Source organism: Macaca fascicularis, chromosome 10 (genome assembly GCF_037993035.2).
Source record: "Macaca fascicularis isolate 582-1 chromosome 10, T2T-MFA8v1.1".
In the NCBI taxonomy this organism is placed as follows: domain Eukaryota; kingdom Metazoa; phylum Chordata; class Mammalia; order Primates; family Cercopithecidae; genus Macaca; species Macaca fascicularis.
In genome coordinates, this window is record NC_088384.1 from 93,292,814 (window position 1) to 93,317,541 (window position 24,728).

General features: G+C 45.0%; 1 protein-coding gene across 7 annotated transcripts in view; it reads left to right on the top strand.

Annotated features, from left to right (window-relative positions):
• RPN2 (ribophorin II) overlaps positions 1-24,728 on the top strand; it is a 59,540-nt gene that overhangs the window by 2,152 nt on the left and 32,660 nt on the right. For 4 of the 7 annotated variants that reach the window (XM_005568947.4, XM_005568948.4, XM_045362954.2 and 1 more), the window contains exons 2-7: positions 3,043-3,236; positions 15,126-15,221; positions 15,780-15,955; positions 20,199-20,274; positions 21,081-21,215; positions 23,587-23,763. In XM_005568947.4, the coding sequence (XP_005569004.1) occupies positions 3,043-3,236; positions 15,126-15,221; positions 15,780-15,955; positions 20,199-20,274; positions 21,081-21,215; positions 23,587-23,763 (854 nt within the window). The remainder of the gene's footprint in view (positions 1-3,042; positions 3,237-15,125; positions 15,222-15,779; positions 15,956-20,198; positions 20,275-21,080; positions 21,216-23,586; positions 23,764-24,728) is intronic. The other 3 variants (XM_005568950.4, XM_074005292.1, XM_074005294.1) reach the window with 1 other exon arrangement.

The following is a 24,728-nucleotide window of genomic DNA, read 5'->3' on the forward strand; positions in this document are numbered from 1 at the left end:
AGAAACTTTCCAGTGGCTTCCACTGTGGTGGTACATAAGGCCCTCTGGATCTGTCCTCTGCTACCTCTGTTACCTCATCTACTTCTTAACTTTTGCTTACTCTGCTCAAGCTATACTGTCCTTGCTGATCTCAAAAAACACTGTATGTGTACGTACTCCTGATTCAGAATCTTTGCATTTGGTTTTTCTTTTCTTTTTTTTTGAGACAGAGCCCCAGACTGGAGTGCAGTGGCACCATCTCAGCTCACCGCCCACTCTGCTTCCCGGTTCAAGTGATTCTTATGCCTCAGCCTCCCGAGTAGCTGGGATTACAGGCACAAGTCACCGTGCCCGGCTCATGTCTTGTATTTTTGGTAGAGATGGGGTTTCACCATGTTGGCTAGGCTGGTCTCGAGCTCCTGACCTCAGGTTATCCTTCTTCCTCGGCCTCCCAAAGTGCTGGGGTTAGAGGTGTGAGCCACCACACCTGGCCATATTGGGTTTTTCTTCTTAGCATAATTTCCCACCAGATATCTTTATGACTTGCTTCTCCTTCAGGTCTATACTCCATATGTTTATTTCTTAGGCCTTTACAGACTACTGTATTTAAAATGTAGACTTTCCCAAATATCTCTTCTGTACTTTATTTTTTTCCGTAGCACTTTTACCTTCTAATGTGATAAATAATGTTCTTATTTTTATTTATTTATTTATTTATTTATTTATTTATTTTTGCATTTGCAGGATTTAATAGAGTGAAAACAGAGCTCCCATATAAGGGGAGGGGACCCAAAGGGGGTTGCCCAATAATATTCTTATTTCATGTGATGTCTTTTGCCACTACAATACAAGCTCTTTGAGGATGGGAGCTTTGTTTGTTTCCTGCTGTGTTTTTAACACCGAAAGTAGTGTGTGGCACATAGTAGCTCAGTATACATTTGATGAATATGCCACATGATAGATTTTTTTCTTTTTCTTATTTTATTTTATTTATTTATTTTTATTATTTTTTTTGAGATGGAGTCTCACTGTGTTGCCCCGGCTGTAGTGCAGTGGCGTGATCTCAGCTCACTGCAATTTCCACCTCCTGGGTTTAAGTGATTCTGCTGCCTCAGTCTCCCAAGTAGCTTGGATTACAGGCGCCCACCACCACGCCTGGCTAATTTTTGTCTTTTTAGTAGAGACAGGGTTTCACCATGTTGGCCAGGCTGGTCTTAAACTCCTGACCTCAAGTGATCTGCCTACCTCGGCCTCCCAAAGTGCTGGAATTACAGGCGTGAGCTACCGCACCCGGCCGTCTTTTATTTTTTTGAGACAGGGTCTCTCTTTGTCCCCCAGGGTGGAGTGCAGTGGTGCAATCCCAGCTCACTGCAGTCTGCACCTCCCAGGCTCAAGTGATCCTCCTACCTTAGCCTCCCAAGTAGTGGGACTACAGGCACGCGCCACCATGCCTGGCTAATTTTTGTATTTTCTTTTTTATAGAGAAAGGATTTCGCCATGTTGCCTGGTCTAGTCTTGAACTCCTGGGCTCAAGCAATCCACCCGCCTCAGCCTCCCAAAGTATTGGGATTACAGACGTGAGCCACTGCCTCTGGCCAGTAGTGCCTTTTTTCAAGGATTCTAGTTCAAGCTTAATTTAACGCTAAAGGCAAAAGATTTAGGGCCACTCATGTTAGCCTAGTGATTATTTGTTATTACTGTTACTTGGGTGCTAGACAATGCACTTTATCAAGAAGCAGCCCATTCAAAAGTGTTTTTTGTTTTGTTTTTTAAATAAATGAAGTAGAAATGTACCACTCCTGCAGCTCCCTGTCCCCTGGGGCATCATAGATGGGGATTAATTTTTCTTTCCATTTATTCAGCAAATATTTATTCAGTACCTGCTATGTGCCAGGCAGTGTGCAAGACTTGGAAATACTGGGATGAACAAAAGAAGCAGTCTTTATCCTCATGGAACTTACAGTTTAGCAGAGAAATCAGACATTACACTGTTAAAGTTGTGGAAAATTCCACATAGAAGTACAGATTCCTATGAGTGGATATCACAACAACAATAATAATAGTAGTAGAAGTAGTAGCTAATATTGATATAGCACTTGTTATGTGCCAGTCATTATTCTAAGTTTTTTTTTTTTTTGAGACGGAGTTTTGCTCGTCTCCCGAGTTGGAGTACAATGGCGCAATCTCAGCTCACTGCAACCTGTCTCCCAGGTTCAAGCGATTCTCCTGCCTCAGCCTCCCGAGTAGCTGGGATTACAGGCACCTACCACCACGCCCGGCTAATTTTTTTGTATTTTTAGTAGAGACGGGGTTTCATCATGTTGGCCAGGCTGGCCTCAAATTCCTGGCCTCAGGTGATCCACCTGCCTTGGCCTCCCAAAGTGCTGGCCTGGCCAGATCTTTCTATATTAACTCGTGCAATCATTTCTGAGGTAGATACTATTATTATCCCACTTTACACTTGAGGAAACTGAGGCACCAGCTGGTTGAATAACTGCCAAGGGCATATTGCTAATAAATGGCAGAGCTGTGATTTAAGCCTGGCCCCAGAGCCTGGGTTCTTCCTTACTTTATTGTACTGGGGACCTAATCCTAGAGAGAGCTTCTTAAGGAAGAGGTGCTTGAGCTGAATTCTGAAAGTAAAAATTAAGCAAAGTTGAGGTAGGGGAAAGCATGAAAAAATGCTGGGCAGGAACGAACCTGGTCTTTTTAGAGGACAGAGAAGCCAGAGAGCAACAGATGGCAGGAAGCGCGAGGGAGGAGAGCTGGTTGAGAGGCTGACAAGGTGTGAGGATTCAGGATTGGGTTTGTCCTTAGAGGCAGAGGACTTAATGGGAATAGTAGGATAAGGCCTGTGCTTTAGATGCCTGGAGGCTGCTGGCAGGACTGTCCTTCCACCAGTTGAAGAGCAGGCTCCCTGGCTTCTCCTCAGGTTAAACCCCTGGGTTCCCTCACCCTTCCCCATGTGATTTGGTTCCCAGATCTTGGTGTGCGTCATCACTGGGACTGTGTATAGCACCTTGGAAGAGTGTGGAGTGTACTGAATGGTCGTTTCCCCCCAAGGTTCAAGCACTGTCTTCCTGTTGGCCCTGACAATCATAGCCAGCACCTGGGCTCTGACGCCCACTCACTACCTCACCAAGCATGACGTGGAGAGACTGAAAGCCTCGCTGGATCGCCCTTTCACAAATTTGGAATCTGCCTTCTACTCCATCGTGGGACTCAGCAGCCTTGGTGCCCAGGTGCCAGATGCAAAGGTAAGGCTGTTTTTGTCCTGGTGGTCAGAGTGGTTCAGGAGGACCTTCATCCCCTCACTATATTCCTTTGGGGTGGTTCAAAACTAACTCTTGCTCATTTGAGGATAACCAAGGTTAATCCAGTATAAGAAATATTTGGCTGGGCGTGGTGGCTCACGCCTGTAATGCCAGCACTTTGGGAGGTCAAGGCAGGTGGATCATGAGGTCAGGAGTTTGAGACCAGCCTATCTAATGCAGTGAAACCCTGTCTCTACTAAAAATAGAAAAAATTAGCTGGGTGTGGTGGTGCATGCCTATAATCCCAGCTACTCAGGAGGCTGAGGCAGGAGAATCGTGTGAACCCAGGAGGCAGATGTTGCAGTGAGCTGAGATGGCGCCATTGCACTCTAGCCCAGGCAGCAGTGAGACTCAGTCTCAAAAAAAGAAGTTTATTTCAGTTTGACAGGTCTGTTTTTGTTTTTGTTTTTTTGCCTAATGTATGTTAAGGATCATGCCAGATCAGTTATTTTTAGTGGGATGTCAAGAAGAGCAAGTCATAGATCATCTAGAAACTTTTACTTCAGCTCTGGGAGTGAGACTGTTCAATACCATGTGTACTTACTAAGTGCCCCCATATGTGTGTGACTAATAATAAGGGAATTCAAGGTAGAAGGCACTCACATGTATTAAATAATGGTAGTCACTACATCAGGCAATTTTGAGACATGTTTTTGGACTAATGGTGAGGAAAATGCATCATGATTAAAATCTTTCCTGGATTCAGAACAGTTTTGTTTTTTTTTTTGTTTGTTTGTTTTGTTTGTTTTTTTTGAGACAGAGTGTGGCTCAGCCAGGCTGGAGTGCAGTGGCATGGTCATGACTCACTGCAACCTCTGTCTCCTGGGCTCAAGCCAGCCACCTCAGCTTCCCTGGTTGCTGGGACTACAGGTGTGCACCACCACGCCTGGCTAATTTTTTGTATTTTTTGGTAGAGATGGGGTTTCGCCATGTTGGCTAGGCTGGTCTTGAACTCCTGACCTCAAGTGATCTGCCCTCCTGGGCCTTCCAAAGTGCTGGGATTACAGGCATGAGCCACTGTGCCCAGCCCCTTGATTATTTTTAAATATTCTGTTTTATCTCTTCTATTGGCTGTTTAGATCTAATTTTTTTTTTTAGTGTTTGTCTAGTTTTGTTTAGAGATTTTAATATGCATCCTTAATTTCTCACAGTATACCGTGAATTATTATTTTGCCATGTCACAAATAATGAAAGAACCCTATAACTGAATTTCCATTTAAATTCCCATTATTTCTGGTATCATTGTCATACTTTTTGTCTGTTTTGTTTTTGTTTTTGAGACGAAGACTCGCTCTGTCACCAGGCTGGAGTCCAGTGGCTCGATCTCACTGCACTGCTTGATCTCATTGCTTGATCTCACCGCAGTCGCTCACTGCAATTGCACCCCCACCTCCCAGGTTCAAGCAATTCCCCTGCCTCAGCGTCCCAGGTAGCTGGGACTACAGGCACACACTACCACGCCAGCTAATTTTTTGTATTTTAGTAGAGATGAGGTTTCACTGTGTTGGCCAGGATAGTCTCAATCTCCTGACCTTGTGATCCACCCTCCTTGGCCTCCCAAAGTGCTGGGATTACAGGTGTGAGCCACTGCGCCCGGCCCATTGTGATACTTTTTAACCTTCTTTAAAGGATCCCAGCCTTTGCTGTCTGTTGTTCGGTGTCTCAATTTCATATATTTCAAACAGTTTGATAGTTATTTATGGTAGGAGGGGAAGTTCAATATCTTTAATTCTGTTTAGGGCAGCACTGATAGTCCCAATTGGTGTCTTTCTTTTTTTTTCTCTGAGACAAGGCCTCACTATGTTGCCCAGGCTGGAGTGCAGTGGTGCGATCATGGTGCACTACAGCCTCAAACTCCTGGACTCAGGTGATCCTTCACCTCAGCCCCCCAAGTAGCTGGGACTACAGTCACATGCCACCATGCCTAGCTAATTTTTTTTTTTTTTTTTTTTTAATATTTGTAGAGACAGGGTGTTGCCATGTTGCCCAGACTTGTCTCAAACTCCTCGGGTCAAGCCATCCTCCCGCCTCTGCCACCCAAAGTGCTGGGATTACAGATGTGAACCACTGTGCCCAGCCTCCAATTGATGTCTTTTTTTGTTGTTTGTTTGACATGGAGTCTTACTGTCATACAGGCTGGAGTGCAGTTTTGCAGTCTCAGCTCACTGCAACCTCCGCCTCCTAGGTTCAAGCGACCTTCCGGCCTCAGTCTCCCAAGTAGCTGGGACTACAGGCATTCTCCACCACGCCTGGCTAATTTTTGTATTTTTTGGTAGCGACAGGGTTTTGCCATGTTGGCCAGGCTGGTCCCGAACTCTTAACCTCAGGTGATCCACCCACCTTGGCCTCCCAAAGTGCTGGGATTATAGGCGTGAGCCACCCCTCTCGGCTGCAATTGGTATCTTTCAATCCATTTCGATTGTTATTCTTTTTGATGCTCAAAATGTTCCATTTTTGCCAGTGGGCCAAACTGTGTGTGTGTGTGTGTGTGTGTGTGTGAACATGCATTCATTTACACATTAGGTACAACTGTTTTTCAGTTTAACTGTAGAGTTAAATAGTTACTAGGCTGGCCATAAAGCCTGAAGTATGGCTGGGCGTAGTGACTCAAGCCTGTAATCCCAGCACTTTGGGAGGCCGAGACAGGCGGATCTCGAGGTCAGGAGATCAAGACCATCCTGGCTAACACGGTGAAACCCCGTCTCTACTAAAAATATAAAATATAAAAAACTAGCTGGGCGAGGTGGCGGGCGCCTGTAGTCCCAGCTACTCGGGAGGCTAAGGCAGGAGAATGGCGTAAACCCGGGAGGCGGAGCTTGCAGTGAGCTGAGATCTGGCCACCGCACTCCAGCCTGGGTGACAGAGCCAGACTCCATCTCAAAAAAAAAAAAAGCCTGAAGTATTTACCAACTGGTCCTTTACAGAAAAAGTTTGCTGATCCCAGCTATATGAGATCCAGCTTACTCAAATTTTTTCCTAACAACCAGCTCTCCGTTTCTGCCCAATGTTTTCTTCCTGTGTGTGATTCTGTTAAAGAAACAGACTTTTCCTCATGATTTCACTCTTATAAACCCTAAAGGTGAATGTACCTCCTGATAAAATTAGTTCTTCTCAAAAGTAAGAGTATACACATCAGAGTCAGTTAACCCAAGCTTTTAATTCTGGCTCCACCTCTCTGAAAAGGGAGTTATGAAGCCTACCTCACTGAATCATTGTAAGAAGAAAGTGAAATTACAGTATGCCCCTCAAAGGAAATGGTAGCTATTATCGTTCTTACACTGAAAAGGTTTGCTTCTATTTATACTTTGTTTAGGTGAGTTCAGACAGTGCCTGGCACAGACACTGTATTCACGGTGCCTTTTGTAGTGATGCTTTGTATTTCTGCTCTGGTTTTCGGTGATGTCTTTAGAGGCCCTGGGGAGAAAGAGCAAATTGACTAGAGGTTTTATATTGTGAGGTATAGGAGATAACATTGGAATAGTAATGTTGACCTTTGGCAGGATCTGAATGCAGGATGAAAAGTTTCTCCTGAAGGTTTTCAAACTTTAGTGGAACCACAGGATTCAGTGTAGGGGGGTCACGGATGAATGAGGTGCTCCCACTTCATCCAGAGCATGTCTTTTGATCTGTGTCGTGATTTGGAGTTCTGTAGGAGATTTAGGTCGAAGACATACCCCCAAAGCTATTCTCTGCCATCATCACAAGTTTGCGGGATGTTGGTTAGGGCTGAAGATGTAGATTGAGAGGCATCCGGACAGCTGCTATGCAGTGTGACTTGCGTTAATTACATGATTGGGCTGGCTGTGGCTTTATGTTTACAATACAGACACTGAAGTCAGAGAGCTTGGCTTCAAGGTGTTGACTTCAAAACTTCACACCGGAGTCACCTGTGCAGCTTCCTTAACCTTTCAAAATGTTTGTTCTGTCATCGGTAAGATGGAGACAATAATACTAAGTTTACAGGTAATGTGTGCGGGGTCGTTAGCACGTTGATGGCATGTGGTAATATGTAGTATTAACCTTATGATTAGCATGACTATATATAAATAGTAGTAGCAGTTGGTACACATTGATTGACATTGTTTTTTCAGACTGTCATCCCCACTGCTTAGCATACCTCTGACACACAGGTGTCTAACAAATATTTGAACTGTAAAACTTCAGCTCAATCAAAATGAGAGCTCTCTAAATGTGCCTGCTAATCAGAAAATAAATGAGTTAATCACATACTGCATTCTAATTGCTTATGAAATGTGCTCTGTTGATTAGGTAGTGTATGCATTATAAGTAATGGAAGAAAGGGAGTTATACGGATGTTTCAGAGCTGTTGAATTTCCTCATTAGATGTGCAAACTACATAAATCCATTGAGAGAAAGTCTTCATTACTATCACTTCCGTGTAGTGGTGCATGTCCTGCTCAGCCGTTGTTGCCTTCAGCTCAGTAGAGAGAACTCCCTGGGCTCCACTAGATACACTGTTGATTGTTCTCACAGATTGATCTTTGGAGAGATTTTGGTTATTATCTCACAAGAGGTTTTAGCAGCGAAACTGGGAGAAATGGGGTTTACTGAGAATAGAAACTATGGAGACAGCAGTGTGGAATGAGAGTTGATTTTAGTTGTTAAAAAGATTACAGGCCTGTAATCTCAGCACTTTGGGAGGCTGAGGTCGGTGGATCCCTTGAGGTCAGGAGTTGGAGACCAGCCTGGCCAACACGGCAAAACCCTGTCTCTACTAAAAATACAAAAGTTAGCCAGACGTGGTGGGCATGCCTATAATCCCAGCTACTCGGGAGGCCGAGGCAGGAGAATCACTTGAACCCAGAGGCAGAGGTTGCAGTGAGCCGAGATCGTGCTGCTACACTCCAGCCTAGGTGACAGAGTGAGACCCTGTCTCAAAAAAAAAAAAAAAAACAAAAGGCCGGTCACAGTGCCTCACACATGTAATCCCAGCACTTTGGGAGGCCAAGGCGTGTGGATCACGAGGTCAGGAGATCAAGACCATCCTGGCTAATACAGTGAAACCCCGTCTCTATTAAAAATACAAAAAAATTAGCTAGGTGTGGTGGCGGACACCTGTAGTCCCAGCTACTCGGGAGGCCAAGGCAGGAAAATGGCGTGAACCTGGGAGGTAGAGCTTAAAGTGGGCCGAGATCACACGACTACACTCCAGCATGGGTGATAGAGCGAGATTCTGTCTCAAAAAAAAAAAAAAAAAGAGTGAGCATTTTTCATTTGAGTTATATTTATATAAAACATAAGCATATCAGAATGGTGATTTTATGGATATCATTGTTTAGCTTTTTACAAGATTAAGAACATGCTGGGCACAGTGGCTCATGCCTGTAATTCCAGCACTTTGGGAGGCTGGGGTGGGAGGATCATTTGAGGCCAGGAGTTTGAGACCAGCCTGGGCAACATGGTGAGACCCCCCCCCCTTCCCGCCCAATTTCTGCAAAAAATGAAAGAAATTAGCTGGGCATGGTGGCATGCACCTCTAGTCCTAGCTACTTAGGTGGCTGAGGCAGGAAGGCAGGGAGATCGCTTGAGCCCAGGAGTTTAAGGCTGCAGTTAGCTGTGATGGCACCAGTGCGCTCCAGCCTGGGCAACAAAGCAAGACCCTGTCTCAAAAAAAAACAAATTATTTTTACAAAATGCATCCCTTATAAAGTGTTGTGAGCACTAAATGAGATAATAAGTATAAAGTGCTTAGCATAGTGCCTGGCACATGACGAGTGCATATAGTAGTAAGTATATTTGTTTGTGGCTCAAGCACTCAGTTCATTCCTGGGGAGAGCAGAGAATGAGGCAATCTTTCAGGCAGTGATCGTTTATGGAGCCTCTGCTGTGTGCTAGACATTGTGCTAAACGCAGAGAAGACAAGAGAGCTCATTATCCACTGAGAGTACGGTAATACAGTGCTGAGTGCAAAGAGGCAGACGGGCTGTTTGTGGAAAGTACCATGGGAGTCCAGCAGAGGGAGCCGGCACTCACACTGTATGCCAAATCTTGCACAGTGGGTGTTGCCATGTGTGCTGGCTGGTGCAGGTTTCATTTGATCATTCAGCAAATATGTAGTGAGTTTCTGCTATGCACTAGGTATAGTGCTAGGCACTGGGGATTTACTCTTGAACCATAAAGAGGGAGAGGGCCCCTGCACTCTTAAGAATATATTGTCTAATAGCTGAGATAGGCATTAGTCATGTAATCAAATATATGCACGAATATTTGTAACAGTGGTAAGTTTTATGAAGGTGAAATATGTGCTGTTATAAATAGGGGACTTTTATAGGGATAGAATAGGGTACTTTGATTTGCCAGGAAAGGCTTTCCTGAGGAAATCTCCGAATTTAGATCTCATTCTGGGCTGGGTGTGTTGGCTCACACCTGTAATACTAGTACTTTGGAAGGCTGAGGTGGGAGGATTGCCTGAAGCCAGGAGTCTGAAAACAGCCTGGGCAACAAAACGAGACCCTGTCTCTACAAAAAGTTAAAAAATTATCTGACATAGTGGTGTGTGCCTGTAGTCCCAACCACTCAGAAGGCTGAGGACGGAGGATTGCTGGAGCCCAGGAGTTGGAGGCTACAGTGAGCTACGATCGTGCCACTGCACTCCAGCCTGTGTGAGAGGGCAAGACCCTGTCTCAAAACAAACAAAAACAAAACAAACCCCAAACCCAAAACTCAAACCTCTCTACATCACCCTAATCTCACTCTACTTCTTAAGGGCAGGGACTTTGTCCATTTTATTTGTTGTGTATCCCCAGTTCCTAGAACAGCACCTGGCATGTGGTAGGCACTGGAGTGAAGGAAGGTATGATGGATCTGAATTCTAAAGGGAGAGGAGGAGTTAACTGTGAGACGAAGGAGGGAAGGGACTTCAGGCAGAGGGAACAGCCTGTGCGGAGGATAGAGAGCAGGTTACATTTGAGATTGAAAGGAGGAGGTGTGTGGAACAGAGTGGGAGGGAGGGAGACGAGTGAGGCAGGCTGGGGCCAAGCCACAGTGCCTTGGCCCACACAGGAAGAGTTCTGATCTGTTTCCAATGAGCAATAGATTTTAAATAGCTAGTATCGTGATTCAACTTGCATTTCGGAAAGATTTCGCTCTTGCTTTTTGGGAGACAGACCATAGCAGGGGGCTACAGGGCAAGATTGAATGCAGGAGGGGTACAAAAGATAACACCTGGCCTTTCTGCTTCTGCTGCATGGATGGGTGGTTGGGCCATTCCATAAGATAGCAACACAGGAAAAGAATGGGATTTGTCTGGGAAAGATCACGAATTTGTTCTTTACCATGGTGAGCTTGAAATACCTTTGAGTCATGTAAGTGACTATTGAGAGAGTCTGGGCTGGAGTTAAGGGTCTGAGAATTATCTGCATAGAAGTTTAGGATGAAGCCATGGGCACGGATGGAATGGCCTAGGGAGGCAGGAGGTGGTGGGATGAGAGCCCAGCCTAGGAGTTGAGAAAACAGCAGGAGAGCTTGAAACTGAGGGAGGAGCTGCCAGAGAAGTAGGAGACCCAGGAAGGGTGCGGTGGTATCCCAGAAGGCTACGGGCGCGCATGTTTCCCAGTGAGGATGTGATTGGTCTGTCCATCGTTGAGGAGTGAGCACTGGAAAATATCCTCTGCTTTGACAATCTGGAGGTTGCCACTGGTGTGCTGGGGGCAGAAGCCAAAGTGGAGTGAGTGGAAGTGAGGACATGAAGACTGGAGCAGTGTGGCTGTGTGGGAAGAGAGAAGGTGGCACTGGAGGGGAGAGAAGGGTTGAGGGAAGTTGTTGTTTGAAAGTTTTGCTCTTGTCACCCAGGCTAGCGTGCAGTGGCTCGATCTCGGTTCACTGTAACCGCCGCCTCCCGGGTTCAAGCGATTCTCCTGCCTCAGCCTCCCAACTAGCTGGGACTACAGGCACGCACCCCCACGCCTGGCTAATATTTGTAATTTTAGTAGAGATGGAGTTTCACTATGTTGGTCAGGCTGGTCTCGAACTCCTGACCTCAGGTGATCCACCCGCCTCAGCCTCCCAAAGTGCTGGGATTATAGCCATCATGCCTGGTCAGGAAGTTGTATTTTAAAATAAGTCTTGAGTTTTGTTAATACGTTATAGGAGAAGTTGAATTGACGAGGTAATGGGCTTCCAGATGGAGAGAACAGGGTGTGCAAAGCCTGGAGGCTTCCAAGTGCTTGTTGTGCTTTGGGGCAGTGAGGTGCTTTCGCAGCTGGAGCAGAGGTGGGTGGGGAAGTGCAGGAAGAAGCACCTGGGGAAAAGTGGGCCCGGTTAGAAAGGGTCTGGTATGGGGCCCCAGCCAGTGTGTGCCTGGGCAGCACATCACAGTAACAAAGTCTGAAGAGATTACAAAGCACAGCCTGAGAGGCAGCGAGAGTAGCGGGGAGCTGTTTATGGAGGAAATAGGGGAGGGGAGGGCGGATGAGAGAGATTTGCTGTCTTTTCTGTAGGACTCCATGTTTGATTCAGTTCAGAGAGTTGTAGGGGAAAACCTACGATGGAAGAAATCACTGCTGTTCTTTTTTGCTCAAGAGGGTATTTGATTAATTGGAGTATTAGCACAGAAAGTTGGAAGCAAGCAGATTGGGGGTGGACATTTAGGGGGCAGTTTTCAGCCTTCAGTGGGGAAGATGAGTCTAGAACGTTGGAGGGCAGCTGGAGTCAAAGTTTCCAGTCCCCCGAGAGCGGCTGGCTGAAGCCTCAGCACTGGGTGGGCTCGCTGAGCAGGCTGAGCAGTTCTGGGAGGTCTCCCTGCTTCTGCTGCCCTGTGAACTCTGCTGTCAACATCTTGGGCTTTGAAGCCACTGAACACTGGACCGGTTTACCTTGATTTGTCTTTGCAAAGTGTAGGAATGATGCTTGTCTTACTCCAGAATAGATTGCTTTTAGTGGGCTCTTGAGAAGTAGAGGTTTTATAGCTCAGACACCAGAGCCAGGCTATTCTGGAGCCAGGGAATTCTAGTTCCCCTAGTTAAAAGCTGAGTGACTTTGGACAGGTTACTTTGCCTTTCTAATGCCTCAGTTTTCTTATCTGTAAACTTAAGGTAATAAGAATGCCCGATGCATGAGATAGATTGGGGATTAAATGGGAAATGCACATAAAGCACTTCGAACAGCTTTTGACACATTTTAAGTGCTCAAAAGGAGGTAATGGTAGAGGTAGAAGTAACCGTAGTCATTGTTTTGGGGTCTCCAGTGTTGTTCCATTGTTACAGCACCAGATGGCGACAAAGCACACGTTTTCAGCTTCCTCGCATTCCACCGCTAGGGCTCTTTGAGTAGCTTTACTTGTTCTCTTCAGATCCCTAATTGATGCAAAAAAAAAAAAAAAATTCATTCATAAAATTAAAAAAAAAAGTTTTGGTTGGAGTAGCATGTACACACAGTAAAACATTGGACAATACAAAATAGCTGTTAGTGAAAGGCAGCGTGCTGCCCCTGCCCTCCACCCTGTCCTACTCTCCAGGAGCACCCCCTACCTTTTTTTTTGGCGGGAGAGAAGGAGTCTCACTCTGTCGTCCAGGCTGGAGTATGGTGGCACGATCTCAGCTCACTGCAACCTCCGCCTCCCGGGCTCAAGTGACTCTCCTGCCTCAGCCTCCTGAGTAGCTGGAGCTACAGGCAAGTGCCACCGCGCCCAGCACCCCCAATTTTTTTTTTTTTTTTTTGAGACAGAGTCTCACTCTGTCGCCCAGGCTGGAGTGCAGTGGTGTGATCTTGGCTCATTGCAAGCTCCGCCTCCTGGGTTCACGCTTCTGCCTCAGCCTCCCGAGTAATTGGGACTACAGGTGCCCGCCACCACGCCTGGCTAATTTTGTTTTTGTATTTTTAGTAGAGATGGGGTTTCACCGTGTTAGCTAGGATGGTCTTGATCTCCTGACCTTGTGATCCGCCCGCCTTGGCCTCCCAAAGTGCTGAGATTACAGGTGTGCGCCACCGTGCCCAGCCTTTTTCTTTTTTTTGAGACAGGTTGTTGCCCTGCCACCCATGCCAGACTGCAGTGGTGCAATCACAGCTCACCACAGCCTCAAACAATTCTTCAGCCTCACCTTCCTAAAGTTTTAGAATTATAGGCGTGAGCCACTGTGCCCAACCAGCACCCACTTTTAACTGTTACTATTACCACATCTTTTTGAATAGCTGAATTTTATATTACTTCAACCAAAATATTGGTAGTCTAATGGTTTGATACTGTTTCTTGGAGTCGAGGAGAGTCGCAGTACCAGGAGTTTGGGGGTTTTGTGATGTGCTTCCTCTGTGCCAGTCACTGTGATGGGCATTTGGCAAAGTCCCTGATCTTGGGCCACTAGTCACTGGGGGAACTAGTAAGTACGGTGTGGTATGTGCTTTGGGGGAGCACTTGAGAGGGTGGATACCTGGCCTCTTCTGGGAGGACTGTCTGGAAGAGGTGAACATCTGAGCAGAGTTGAAGGTAGGGCCTGGTTTGGCTGGCAGGAAGGACAAGGAAAAGGTGCTCCCGGCAGGGCAGGGTGGGTAGCAGCGTCAAATGTGAAATGGCAAGAGCGTGGTATAGCTGCAGGAGGCTGGAGGGTAAGATTTTGGAGTTGGAATTAGGGCTATGGTGATGAAGGCAGCATGGAGAGGGAGGGTCAGTCATGAGGGCCTTTCATGCTGAGTCAGAAGTTGGATCTTGTCTGAGAAAAATAGGGAACCACTGGAGGATTTTAAAGGTAAAGCAACACGGTTACACTTGTATTTTGTGAAGATCAGTCTTGAAGCAGTGTGCAGAATGGATTGCATGGCTTTAGACCACTTAGGAGATTACTGGGACAATCTAGGTGAGAAAGGGCAAGGGCCTGCCCTAAGGCAGTGACAGAAACCAGAGGCGGGACTGGGCCTGAGAAATGAAAAAGAGGTAGACTTGATAGTCTTGGAGGGGTAGGGAAAAGTCAAGGATGGTTCCCAGATTTCTGGTTTGGGTTGCTGGATGCATGGCGTTACCTGTGCATGAGCTGGGAAGTCCTGGTGAAGAAATAGAAAGTTTTAAGCTCATTTTATTTTTTATTTTTATTTTTTGGGGGACTGAGTCTCGCTTTGTCTCCCAGGCTGGAGTGTAGTGGCATGAACATGACTCACTGCAGCCTCAACTTCAAGCAGTCCTCCTACCTCAGCCTCCCAGGTAGCTGGGACCACAGGTACCCGCCACCTGCTCAGCTAATGTTTGAATTTTTTGTGGAGATGGGATCTTACCATGTTACCCAGGCTGTTCTCGAACTCCTGAGCTCAAGCGGTCCTCCTGCCTCAGCCTCCCAAAGGCCTGGGATTACAGATGTGAGCCACTGCACCCAGCCTTAAGCTCATTTTAGATTTGTTGAGCCTGACTTGGCCTTGGTGACATCTAAGTGGAAATGCCAGTACAGTTGGAATCAGAAGAGACTCTGCCACTTAGTAGCTTTGTCACCTTCATCAGATTACTTACCAATTTCAAGCCCCAGTTTCTTTTTCAGGTAAATGGGGATAGTGATAATCTCTACCAAAGGGTCGTTATGTCATTAAAATGAAGAGCTTCATAAATACCCAGCACAGGCCATGGCCAGACAGGTGATTCGGGAAGTGGTTTCCTTCTTTCCTTTCTAAGATTCAGAAGGACTCAAGTGCCTTTAGACTTACTGCTGTTTGTACGAAGTCAGCAATTTTGGGTAAAACCGTGTCCTGTGGAAAGTAACTACTTAAAAACTAAATTCATGTAGCTCCTTCTTCAAGCCATCTATAATGACTTCGAATGTTATCTAAAAATGCCTTTGCTTTTCCTGGTTCACTACATGTATCACCACTTAACACTGACTTTTCCCTGCTGTGTAGAAAGCATGTACCTACATCAGATCTAACCTTGATCCCAGCAATGTGGATTCCCTCTTCTACGCCGCCCAGGCCAGCCAGGCCCTCTCAGGATGTGAGGTGAGTCCGGGTTCCTACACTGACAATGACTTTTAACTATTTAAAAAAAAAAAAAAAATAGTGCATTTTTAAAGGGGAAGGGTCATGTCAAAAATCCTTTTTTTAACAATGAGAGTCCATTGTTGCGGAGAGTCCGTTGCTTTTCCTTAAGAAAGTGTAGTTTATGTTTCTCCTATGTTTTTACTTTTCAAGGGTTTTAAATAACCTTTTCATACAGTTTTTACCTTTCTTCTGGGAGGTCTTGATTTTTTCCTTTCATCTCCCTTTAACATTTAAAACTGTTCGAAGTGTACCCCTACATGAGGTTTCTGAAAAGTCATTTTATTGAACACAGGAGAACCGTATAAGTAGAAAGGTAATTTGTCAGCATCTTTTCAGATGGGGGTGTCGTACCGAGGTTTTACAAACATTTCATCCTGGTATCTGGGGATTAGAGGGGAATCAGCATACATGAGGCGGAGGTGACTTTGGCAGCTGCTCTGCATGCTGTCTTTGCCATGCCTGCCACAAATTGCCAAGACCTGTTCTAAAACTCTGTGTCTGCCAATTCTTTCTTAGATCTCTATTTCAAATGAGACCAAAGATCTGCTTCTGGCAGCTGTCAGTGAGGACTCATCTGTTAACCAGATCTACCATGCAGTTGCAGCTCTAAGCGGCTTTGGCCTTCCTTTGGCATCCCAAGAAGCACTCAGTGCCCTTACTGCTCGTCTCAGCAAGGAGGAGACTGTGCTGGCGTGAGTTGTCATCTCGAGCACTTCTCAGGCTTCATTTGTCTCGGGCCCTATCCTAAGAGGGCTCATTCATTGGTTCAGCAAATACTTCCTGGGCAAGTACTTCAGTAAATACTTCTGTGTGCCAGGTGCTGTGCAAGGCACCGCAGGCATGATTGCACGAAGGCAGGTAAGGTCCCTGTTCTCGTGGAGCTCACATGGACGCAGTCTTCTGCACGCCTTGCAAACAGAAGGCAGGTGCTGAGCCGGAGTATGAGCACGCCATCACCTAGAGATCCAGCTGCCTTGTGAGGTTGGAGGGCTAGAGCAAGGGCAGATAACTCAGAAGGAGCCACGTGCATGTTTTGTTGAGGCTTGGCCAGGGCAAGATGGCATGTTGGCAGTGGAGGCTCTGCAAAGTGTTGGCTCCAGGATCCCTGGAAGTTGTGAGAGGTAGCATCTGGTGAGAGAGGTGGTTGCTCAGAGGGTGGAGTGTTCTAGGAATCAGACTCTACTACTCTGCAAAGAGCTTAGATGAAGGAGAAGCACCTTACCTGTTTGTTATAAATGGAAATGTTATAACTCCAGGGTGTTTTTTGCTAAGCTCTTAAGTGATAATATATGTAGTTTCAAATTTTTATTTATTTAGAAACAGGATCTCACTCTGTCACCCAGGCTGAAGTGCAATGGTATGATCACAACTCACTGCAGCCTTGAAGTCTGGGCTCAAGTGATCCTCCTGCCTCAGCCTCCTGAGTAGCTGGACTACAGGTGCAAAGTACCACGCCTGGCTAATTTTTTTTTTTTTTTTTTTTTTTTGAGGCGGAGTCTTACCCTGTTACCCAGGCTGGAGTGCAGTGATGTGATCTCAGCTCACTGCAACCTCGGCCTCCCGAGTTCAAGCAGTTCTCCTGCCTCAGCGTCTTCAGTGGCTAGGATTACAGGCACGCCACCACGCCTGGCTAATTTTTGTATTTTTAGTAGAGACAGGGTTTTACTACATTGGCCAGGCTCGTCTTGAACTCCTGACCTCAAGCAATCCACCTGCCTCGGCCTCCCAAATTGCTGGGATTACAGGTATGAGCCACTGTGCCTGGCTGCCCGGCTAATTTTTTGTTTTTAGTGGAGATGGGGCCTCTCTGTGTTGTCCAGGCCGGTTATAGTTTTTTTTTTTTTTTTTTTTCTTAAAAACACTGAAACTCCTCATTTAAAACAATGATTTTGTTGTTATTTTATTTGTGTTCACCATTTAATTGCAACCCTGAAGGAGGGTGTGGAGTACATTTCTGGAATCCTGTTCATTGTTTAGCAAGAGTTTGGTGATATCAATTCCCCCGTTCAAAACAGTGAGATTGTTTCTCAGGTTTTTCTGTTTGTTTTTTGTGTTTTTGCTAACAATCAGATTTTTCTGTAAACTTAAAGCTTTGTTAAGGACAGGGTTCACAGGCAGTTGACATTCCTCTATGTCATCCTTACACCCTCCTCATATTCACATATTCTAACTTCTCTGAGCCTCGCCTTTAAAATGAAACCCATAATTCTTACATCAGAGCACCTGACAGGATTAAGTGAGATAATAGGTGTGAAGACCCTAGCGCAGTGCCTGGTTCTTGGTGGGCATGTAGGAAACGGAGTTCCTTTTCTGGACCATTTGTTTCTTAGGTTCCTAACAAACAGGTCCCCTTTCTTAGAGAGTTTGTTACTTCCTTCGTTGTTATTTGTATGTTAGATCATAAGCTTTTTTTTTTGAGACAGAGTCTCCCTCTGTCATCTAGGCTGCAGTGCAATGCGATCATACAACCTCAAACTCCTGGGCTTGAGCAATCCTCCCACCTCCTCCTGAGTAGCTGGGATTATAATCACGTGCCACCACACCCAGCCATAAGCTTTATTTGCAGTGCTTAGAGAGCCTGGCACATGGTCTGTATCCAAAGGAGTTAATAAAGGATGAAACTATACTTTTGTGTTTCTGCTGTCTTGTAGAAAGCTTATAGGTAGGAAGAACATATGCTTTGGAGTAGAAACAAGTGTGTTCAAATCCACTCTTCTACTCAACCGCTGTAACCATGAGTAGGTTGTTTAGCCCTGCTAAGCCTCAGTGTTTTCATATGCAAACCTGGAGAATGGCTCATAGGGTCATTGTGAAATCCAACTGGTCGGATGCCTTATATTACTACTAATTTGCCCTATTAAAGGCAATCTGATATAAATTAGAACTCTTCTAAGTGGGCCTTCTATATTTAAATAGGCTTTTTCTAGGAAGTGAATGTTTGTAAACTTGTCTTGAATGGAAAACAAGAAAATACTTGTAGGTTTGAATGAACCATCTGAGAAGATCTCATTGTTGTCTCTCATAAATCAATTTCTCTGAATCATCTGCTATATATTAGCAAGATAAGATCTGCTTTCTTAATGTTTGAATACAGTACTATGCTCCAGAGAAAAAGAAATTGCTGGCTGGGGAATAAGTAAGTAAAGCCAGTGACAAAACTTTCTAAAACTCAGTGGATTAATTTCGTTCTAAAACTTCTGAGGTTGTTACCATGCGGCACTCGCTCATTCCAAAGAGAAAAAAATGATATCTTAATTGAGAAGTTCTTTCTGGGCTATCTTAACCCCCTTTTCTGAGCACAGCATTTATCACGGGCAGATGTGTGATTTTTATCTCGTTTGGAAATTCAGGTTTCATTTTCTCAAGTGTATTATAACAATAAGCATCCCATAGGTGTCGTTGAGTACTCTAGGGCTTGTCTCTCTGTAAATTGTGACTCTGCTGTTTTCCAACTTGTCATCTTAATGGAATTAGTTTCCCATGGAGAGAATCTAAATTGTTATGATCTTGACATAAGCAGACAGATTCTTGCTCTACATTCCTTGACACATTGACTTGGTAAGTGGAGGTTTTACACAAGGGCCCAGTCATCTCTTAGGAATTAGGAAACCACTGGGGTGGCAGTAGCAGTCGGTTAACCACCAGGGGGCTTCTCCTTTCCCCATTTTATCCAGAAAAGCACCATTTATGTTTTCCAAATTATCTGCTTTAAGAGAACAGAATCTAACAAGTCTTACATGTATACACCTATCATGTTCCATCTTAAAAAGCTTATCTTCCAGAATTATAGATAAAATTGTATGAATAAGCCATAAAAAGGAATGAAGTGCAGATACATGCTACAACATGGATGAGCCTTGAAAACATTCTGCTGAGCGAAAGAAGCCAGACATAAAAGGATGCAGATCGTATGATTCCATTTCTATGAAATAGCAGAGTAGGCAAATCCGTAGAGCTAGAACATGGATTACTGGTTGCCGGGGGCAAAGGGGAGACACAATGGGGAGAAACTGTTCAGTGGGTTTTGTTTATCTATTTTTTTGGAGACAGGGTCTCACTCTGTCACCTAGACTGAGTGCAGTGGTGCAATCACGGCTCACTGAAGCCTTGACCTCCCTAGCTCAAGTGATCCAGCTAATTTTTTAATTTTTTGTGAAGATGAGGTCTCACTATATTGCCCAGGCTGGTTTCGAACCCCCAAGCTTAAGTGATCCTCCTGCCTCGGCCTCCCAAAGTATTGGGATTACAGGTGTGAGCCACCATGCTCAACCAGTGGGTTTTATTTTAGACTGATGGAAATATTTGGGAACTAGACAGGTGGTGGTTGCACAACATTGTGAATATAGTAAGCATCCCTGCATTGTTCACTTTAAAATCGTTAATTTTATGAATTTTGCTTCAATCTTTTTTTTTTCTTCTGAGACAGGGTCTCACTCTGTTGCTCAGGCTGGAGTGCAGTGGCTCACTGCAACCTCTGCATCTTGGGCTCAAGCGATCCTCCCACCTCAGCCTCCCAAATAGTTGGGACTACAAGCACACGCCACCACACCTGGCTCATTTTCAGTATTTTTAGTAGAGATGGGGTTTCACCATGTTGCCCAAGCTGGTCTTGAACTCCTGGGCTCAAGGAATTTGCCTGCTTCAGTCTCCCAAAGTGCTGGGATTACAGGCGTGAGCCACTGCGCCCGGCCCAAGGCCCACGCTTCTTCTTGCCAGTTCTGTTGCCTGCGTTGCCTTCTCAGCTGTGATGATCTTTTCCGGGTTTTGTCATACCTATCCTAACTGGATTATAAGTAAACTCCTTAAAGGCTGAGACCAACTTGTACTTCTAAAGAACAAGAGTGGGATATTTGTGAAAGTGTCCCAAGTACGGGAAGGGGTGAGTAGATGAAAGAAGACTTGCCATTCATTGGGGTTCTACTCTTTACCTTCCAGAACGGTCCAGGCTCTGCAGACAGCATCCCACCTGTCCCAGCAGGCTGACCTGAGGAGCATCGTGGAGGAGATTGAGGTGTGAATCTTTTGCCAAATACATTTCCCAGCTCCTATCTTTGATACGCTGTAGAAGAGTCTTGCAGATAGCCATGCATGATGTGTTAGGATCAGTTACATTGCTTCTTATATCCATGGCACACTTGTGTTCTTTGTATTAGGGTACTGTGTCCTGAGCAATATTTGTACCTATTACATAATAGGTGCTCAGGACGTGGTGATGGTGGTTTTTATTATTGCTCTATCCTTGCCTTTGTCCAGAATATCATGCTTCTCTGGGGCCTCTTTCATGGACTGCCTGGCAGGGCTGACAAGCAGTCCTGATGGTGTTTTCACTGGATGCTTCACAGACACGTTGGTTGCCTAGTCATGTTGCCTAGGAGAGCAGTGTGTCTCTCTTTGTCTTTTGGAGCATTAAGAAATTCTGGGAAACGCCATGCTTTGTAGGTTGTATTCAGATGGATGGCCACGGACTCCATCTGTGTCACGATGCTTCCTGGGTGCACGGCAGCCTGGCCCACTGGCCTTCCACCCAAAGTAGCTGGAGCCTTCCCTGCCATGACTCCTGGGCTTGGGCCTGCATACACGGGGCCAAGGAAGGAACCCTCCCAGAAGTGCAGAAGACACTGCTCTCCTCAAATGTCTGTTTGATATACTTTACTCTGCCTAAGGACCATTTTTGAGAAAGTATTAAGTGACTGAGGTGGTCTTCAGATTTAGAGTGAGAGATGTCACGAAGCTGTCTGCAGTGGGGTTGACAGTGGTTCGTGCATCTCATTTCTGCTGTTACTTGACATCCAGCATGTTTCTGTTTTGTTATGGCAGGACCTTGTTGCTCGTCTGGATGAACTGGGGGGCGTGTATCTCCAGTTTGAAGAAGGACTGGAAACAACAGCGTTATTTGTGGCTGCCACCTACAAGCTCATGGATCATGTGGGGACTGAGCCATCCATTAAGGAGGTACCCATCTAACAGTTTTCAGGCATGAAACCCAAAGGGGTCATCAGCTTTATCTGCTAAGGATAGCTTTTATTAGAGAGGAATGTTCAGACATACCTTGGGATGTTGTCACTCAGTGTCCTGGGTTAGGGATTAAGAATGAGAAATAGAAAGATGTAATGCCTATCTTCAAGAAATGGGTTGCTAGTGAGACAGACGTGTAAACAAACCACACTTGCTTTAAATGGGGTATGTACATGTCACGAGGTAATATCAAAGAAGCCACGTGTATTACTCCTGTTTCATCTTCCTTTCTTCCCAATACCCCTTTCTGCTTGTCTCCTGAATGCTTTCCACTCTGGTGGCCCATTCACATCCTTCCCTGGGCTCATAATTGCTTCTCCTCCCTCCCCCTTATCCTCAGCAACGGCTAAATCTTAGCTAATCTTTGCTGATGGACATAGTTCACTGAGAGGCATGTGTGTCTATCACACATCCGCCAAGAGTTCATTCTTTTTCTCAAGAGGAGGTTGTTAACCTGAAAGAACCTTTAGTTGGAATGCATGTGGGAAGTCTTTTTGAGTGGGACCGTCTTTGTACCCCTTGTCTGTGAGAAGTTACCAGCCCTTAATCTAAAGTACTTAAAATACAAGCTGCTTTTATTTAAATTTTAGGAGGAGAGATTTGGGTTTTAAGTGAGAACTTTTCATTTCTTTATGCATTACAAGTTTTGTGCCAAGTTTCTTTAAGTAAATAATTATCTGTCTTGGATAATTGGAATTAATTTCATATTTTCTCCAGAGGATATGGTCAAATAAGTTATTCAAGTGTTTACATTCTTTTTGTGTCTCTTCCTTTGTCCTAAGTGTAGCAGGTCTAGAAATATACTCCCTTTTAATTTCTGTTATGGGTGAAAGTGCAAGAGTGTGGGGTCTTGGGGTACAGATTGTTTGCTGATTGTCCTATACACAGTAAAGTAGATGAATTAATGGTATTGTACATATACAACTTAAACATTTTCTTCCTTTATTTCCAAGCTGCTGCTAACCAGGTACTTGGCTGGAGTAATTTCGCTGTCACTGCTTTTGACACAACAGTTCTGGTGAACAGTCACCCATTTTAACATGTCAGCAGCCTAGTAATGGAAAATTGTAATTGGTCCAATGAAAGAAAATTCTTTCATGTTGACTGTGAATAACACTGTCAGGAATAAGAGAGCTCTTTGGTTGGATGGTAGATTTTAAAAAACAAAACTGATTGAAGGGGAAAATGTTTCCTCCTAAGCAAACAACCTCCAGAATTTTAGTAATGCCTTTTAGGTTCCACTTTTTAAAAAAAAACTGCTTTTAGTTTTCTCCTCTAAGCAGCCCATTAGTTCTTAATGGAGAGTTATTTTAGTTTCTTTTTAATGTACATTTTAGCTATAACGTTTGGTCTTATAAATAAAAACTTTGCCTCAATGTACTACTTACAAGTAGGTTGGGAGGAAAGGTAGCTTAGCTGGGAGGATAATGGGAACCAGGAAAGAACAGATGTTCTTGCAGAAGGACTTCGGAGACAATCCTACAATTGAATGTTGGTCTTGCTAATGTTGTTGTAACTTGCAGAAGTTACTTAGCCTCCTTTAGCCTCAGTTTCGTTTTTTGGGAAACATTGATAATAGCAGTCTTTTATAGTTTTTGTCAAAATTTGAGTTAATGCATGTAAGCACCTATCATGATGCCTGGCGTATATAGACATTTAACAAATAATTACTATTATGTGTATTTCATAATATAGTTTCATATCTCAGTAGTTATCTGGAATTACCCTGCATTTGTGTAGTAAGCATTATTATGATTTTTTTTTCAGACAGTCTTTCTCTGTCGTCCAGGTTGGAGTGCAGTGGTGCGATCTTGGCTCACTGCAACCTCCGCCTCCCGGGTTCAAGCAGTTCTCGTGCCTCAGCCTCCTGAGTAGATGGGATTATAGGCGCATGCCACCATGCCTGGCTAATTTTGGTATTTTTAGTAGAGATGGGGTTTTTCACTATGTTGGCCAGACTGGTCTCGAACTCCTGACCTCAAGTGATCCACCCGCCTTGGCCTCCCAAAGTGCTGGGATTATAGGCATGAGTCTCCGTGCCTGGCCTGTATAGTAAGCACTTATTAAATAACTGACAAATCATGAATTTCAGTTTATAACGGAAGATGGGAAAAAAACAACCACATCCAAGTTCTAAGTTTAAATGCAGAATATTTGTGTTTTCTCCATCTACAAATTTGGATCATTGACCAAAAGACCTCCCATGTGAACACCTGAAACCGATAAGGAGTGACTTTCCTCTACAGCAGTGGCCCTCCCACCTTCCCAGCAGAGGAAGAGAAACGGCTGCATTTCATGTTTCTTTCAGGATCAGGTCATCCAGCTGATGAACGCAATCTTCAGCAAGAAGAACTTTGAGTCCCTCTCCGAAGCCTTCAGCGTGGCGTCTGCGGCTGCTGTACTTTCCCATAATCGCTACCACGTGCCGGTTGTGGTTGTGCCCGAGGGCTCTGCTTCCGACACTCACGAACAGGCTATCCTGAGGGTAAGACATTCATCCCCAAAGTGTGCCTCTCTGATTGTCATTCCTAGTGGAAGGCTTTCAGAAATCGGGACTATGGTCACAGCCAATTGTAGCCTTTACAAGGACATACCCATTAAATGGAGGGCAAGGCTCATTTCCCTGAGCCTTGAAATGGAGACGTGACCACTGGGTGAACTAGCCACAGAACCCTTCAACTCTATTTAAAAAAATTTTTTTTTCCTGGAGGATTTTTAATTTTTATTTTTATTGCTTTTTTTGAGACAGAGTCTTGCTCTGTCACACAGGCTGGAGAGTAGTGGCATGACTTTGGTTCACTGCTGCCTCCACCTCCTGGTTTCAAGTGATTCTTGTGCCTCAGTCTCCCAAGTAGCTGGGATCACAGGCACACACCACCATGCCTGGCTAATTTTTGTATTTTTAGTAGAGATGGAGTTTTGCCATGATGGCCAGGCTGGCCTTGAACTAGCCTCCCAAAGTGCTGAGATTACAGGTATGAGCCACCGTGCCTGGCCTCTCCCTAGAGGATTTTAAATAGTACAGGCTTGGCTGGGCGTAGTGGCTCACGCCTGTAATCCCAGCACTTTGAGAGGCCGAGGCGGGCGGATCACGAGGTCAAGAGATTGAGACCATCTTGGCCAATATGGTGAAACCCCGTCTCTACTAAGAATACAAAAATTAGCAGGGCATGGTGGCGGGCACCTGTAGTCCCAGCTACTCAGGAGGCTGAGGCAGGAGAATCGCTTGAACCTGGGAGGCGGAGGTTGCAGTGAGCCGAGATTGCGGCACTGCACTCTAGTCTGGTGACAGAGCGAGACCGTGTCTCAAAAAAAAAAAAAAGTATAGGCTTTCAATAATGCAGGAATATTGCATTTCTAGGCCTGTAACTCCAGATGTATAGAGAAGTCTTGCTTCTAAAATGTTTTTCCCAATACCAAACTTTCTTTGTCGTATTTTTTTGTTTTGTT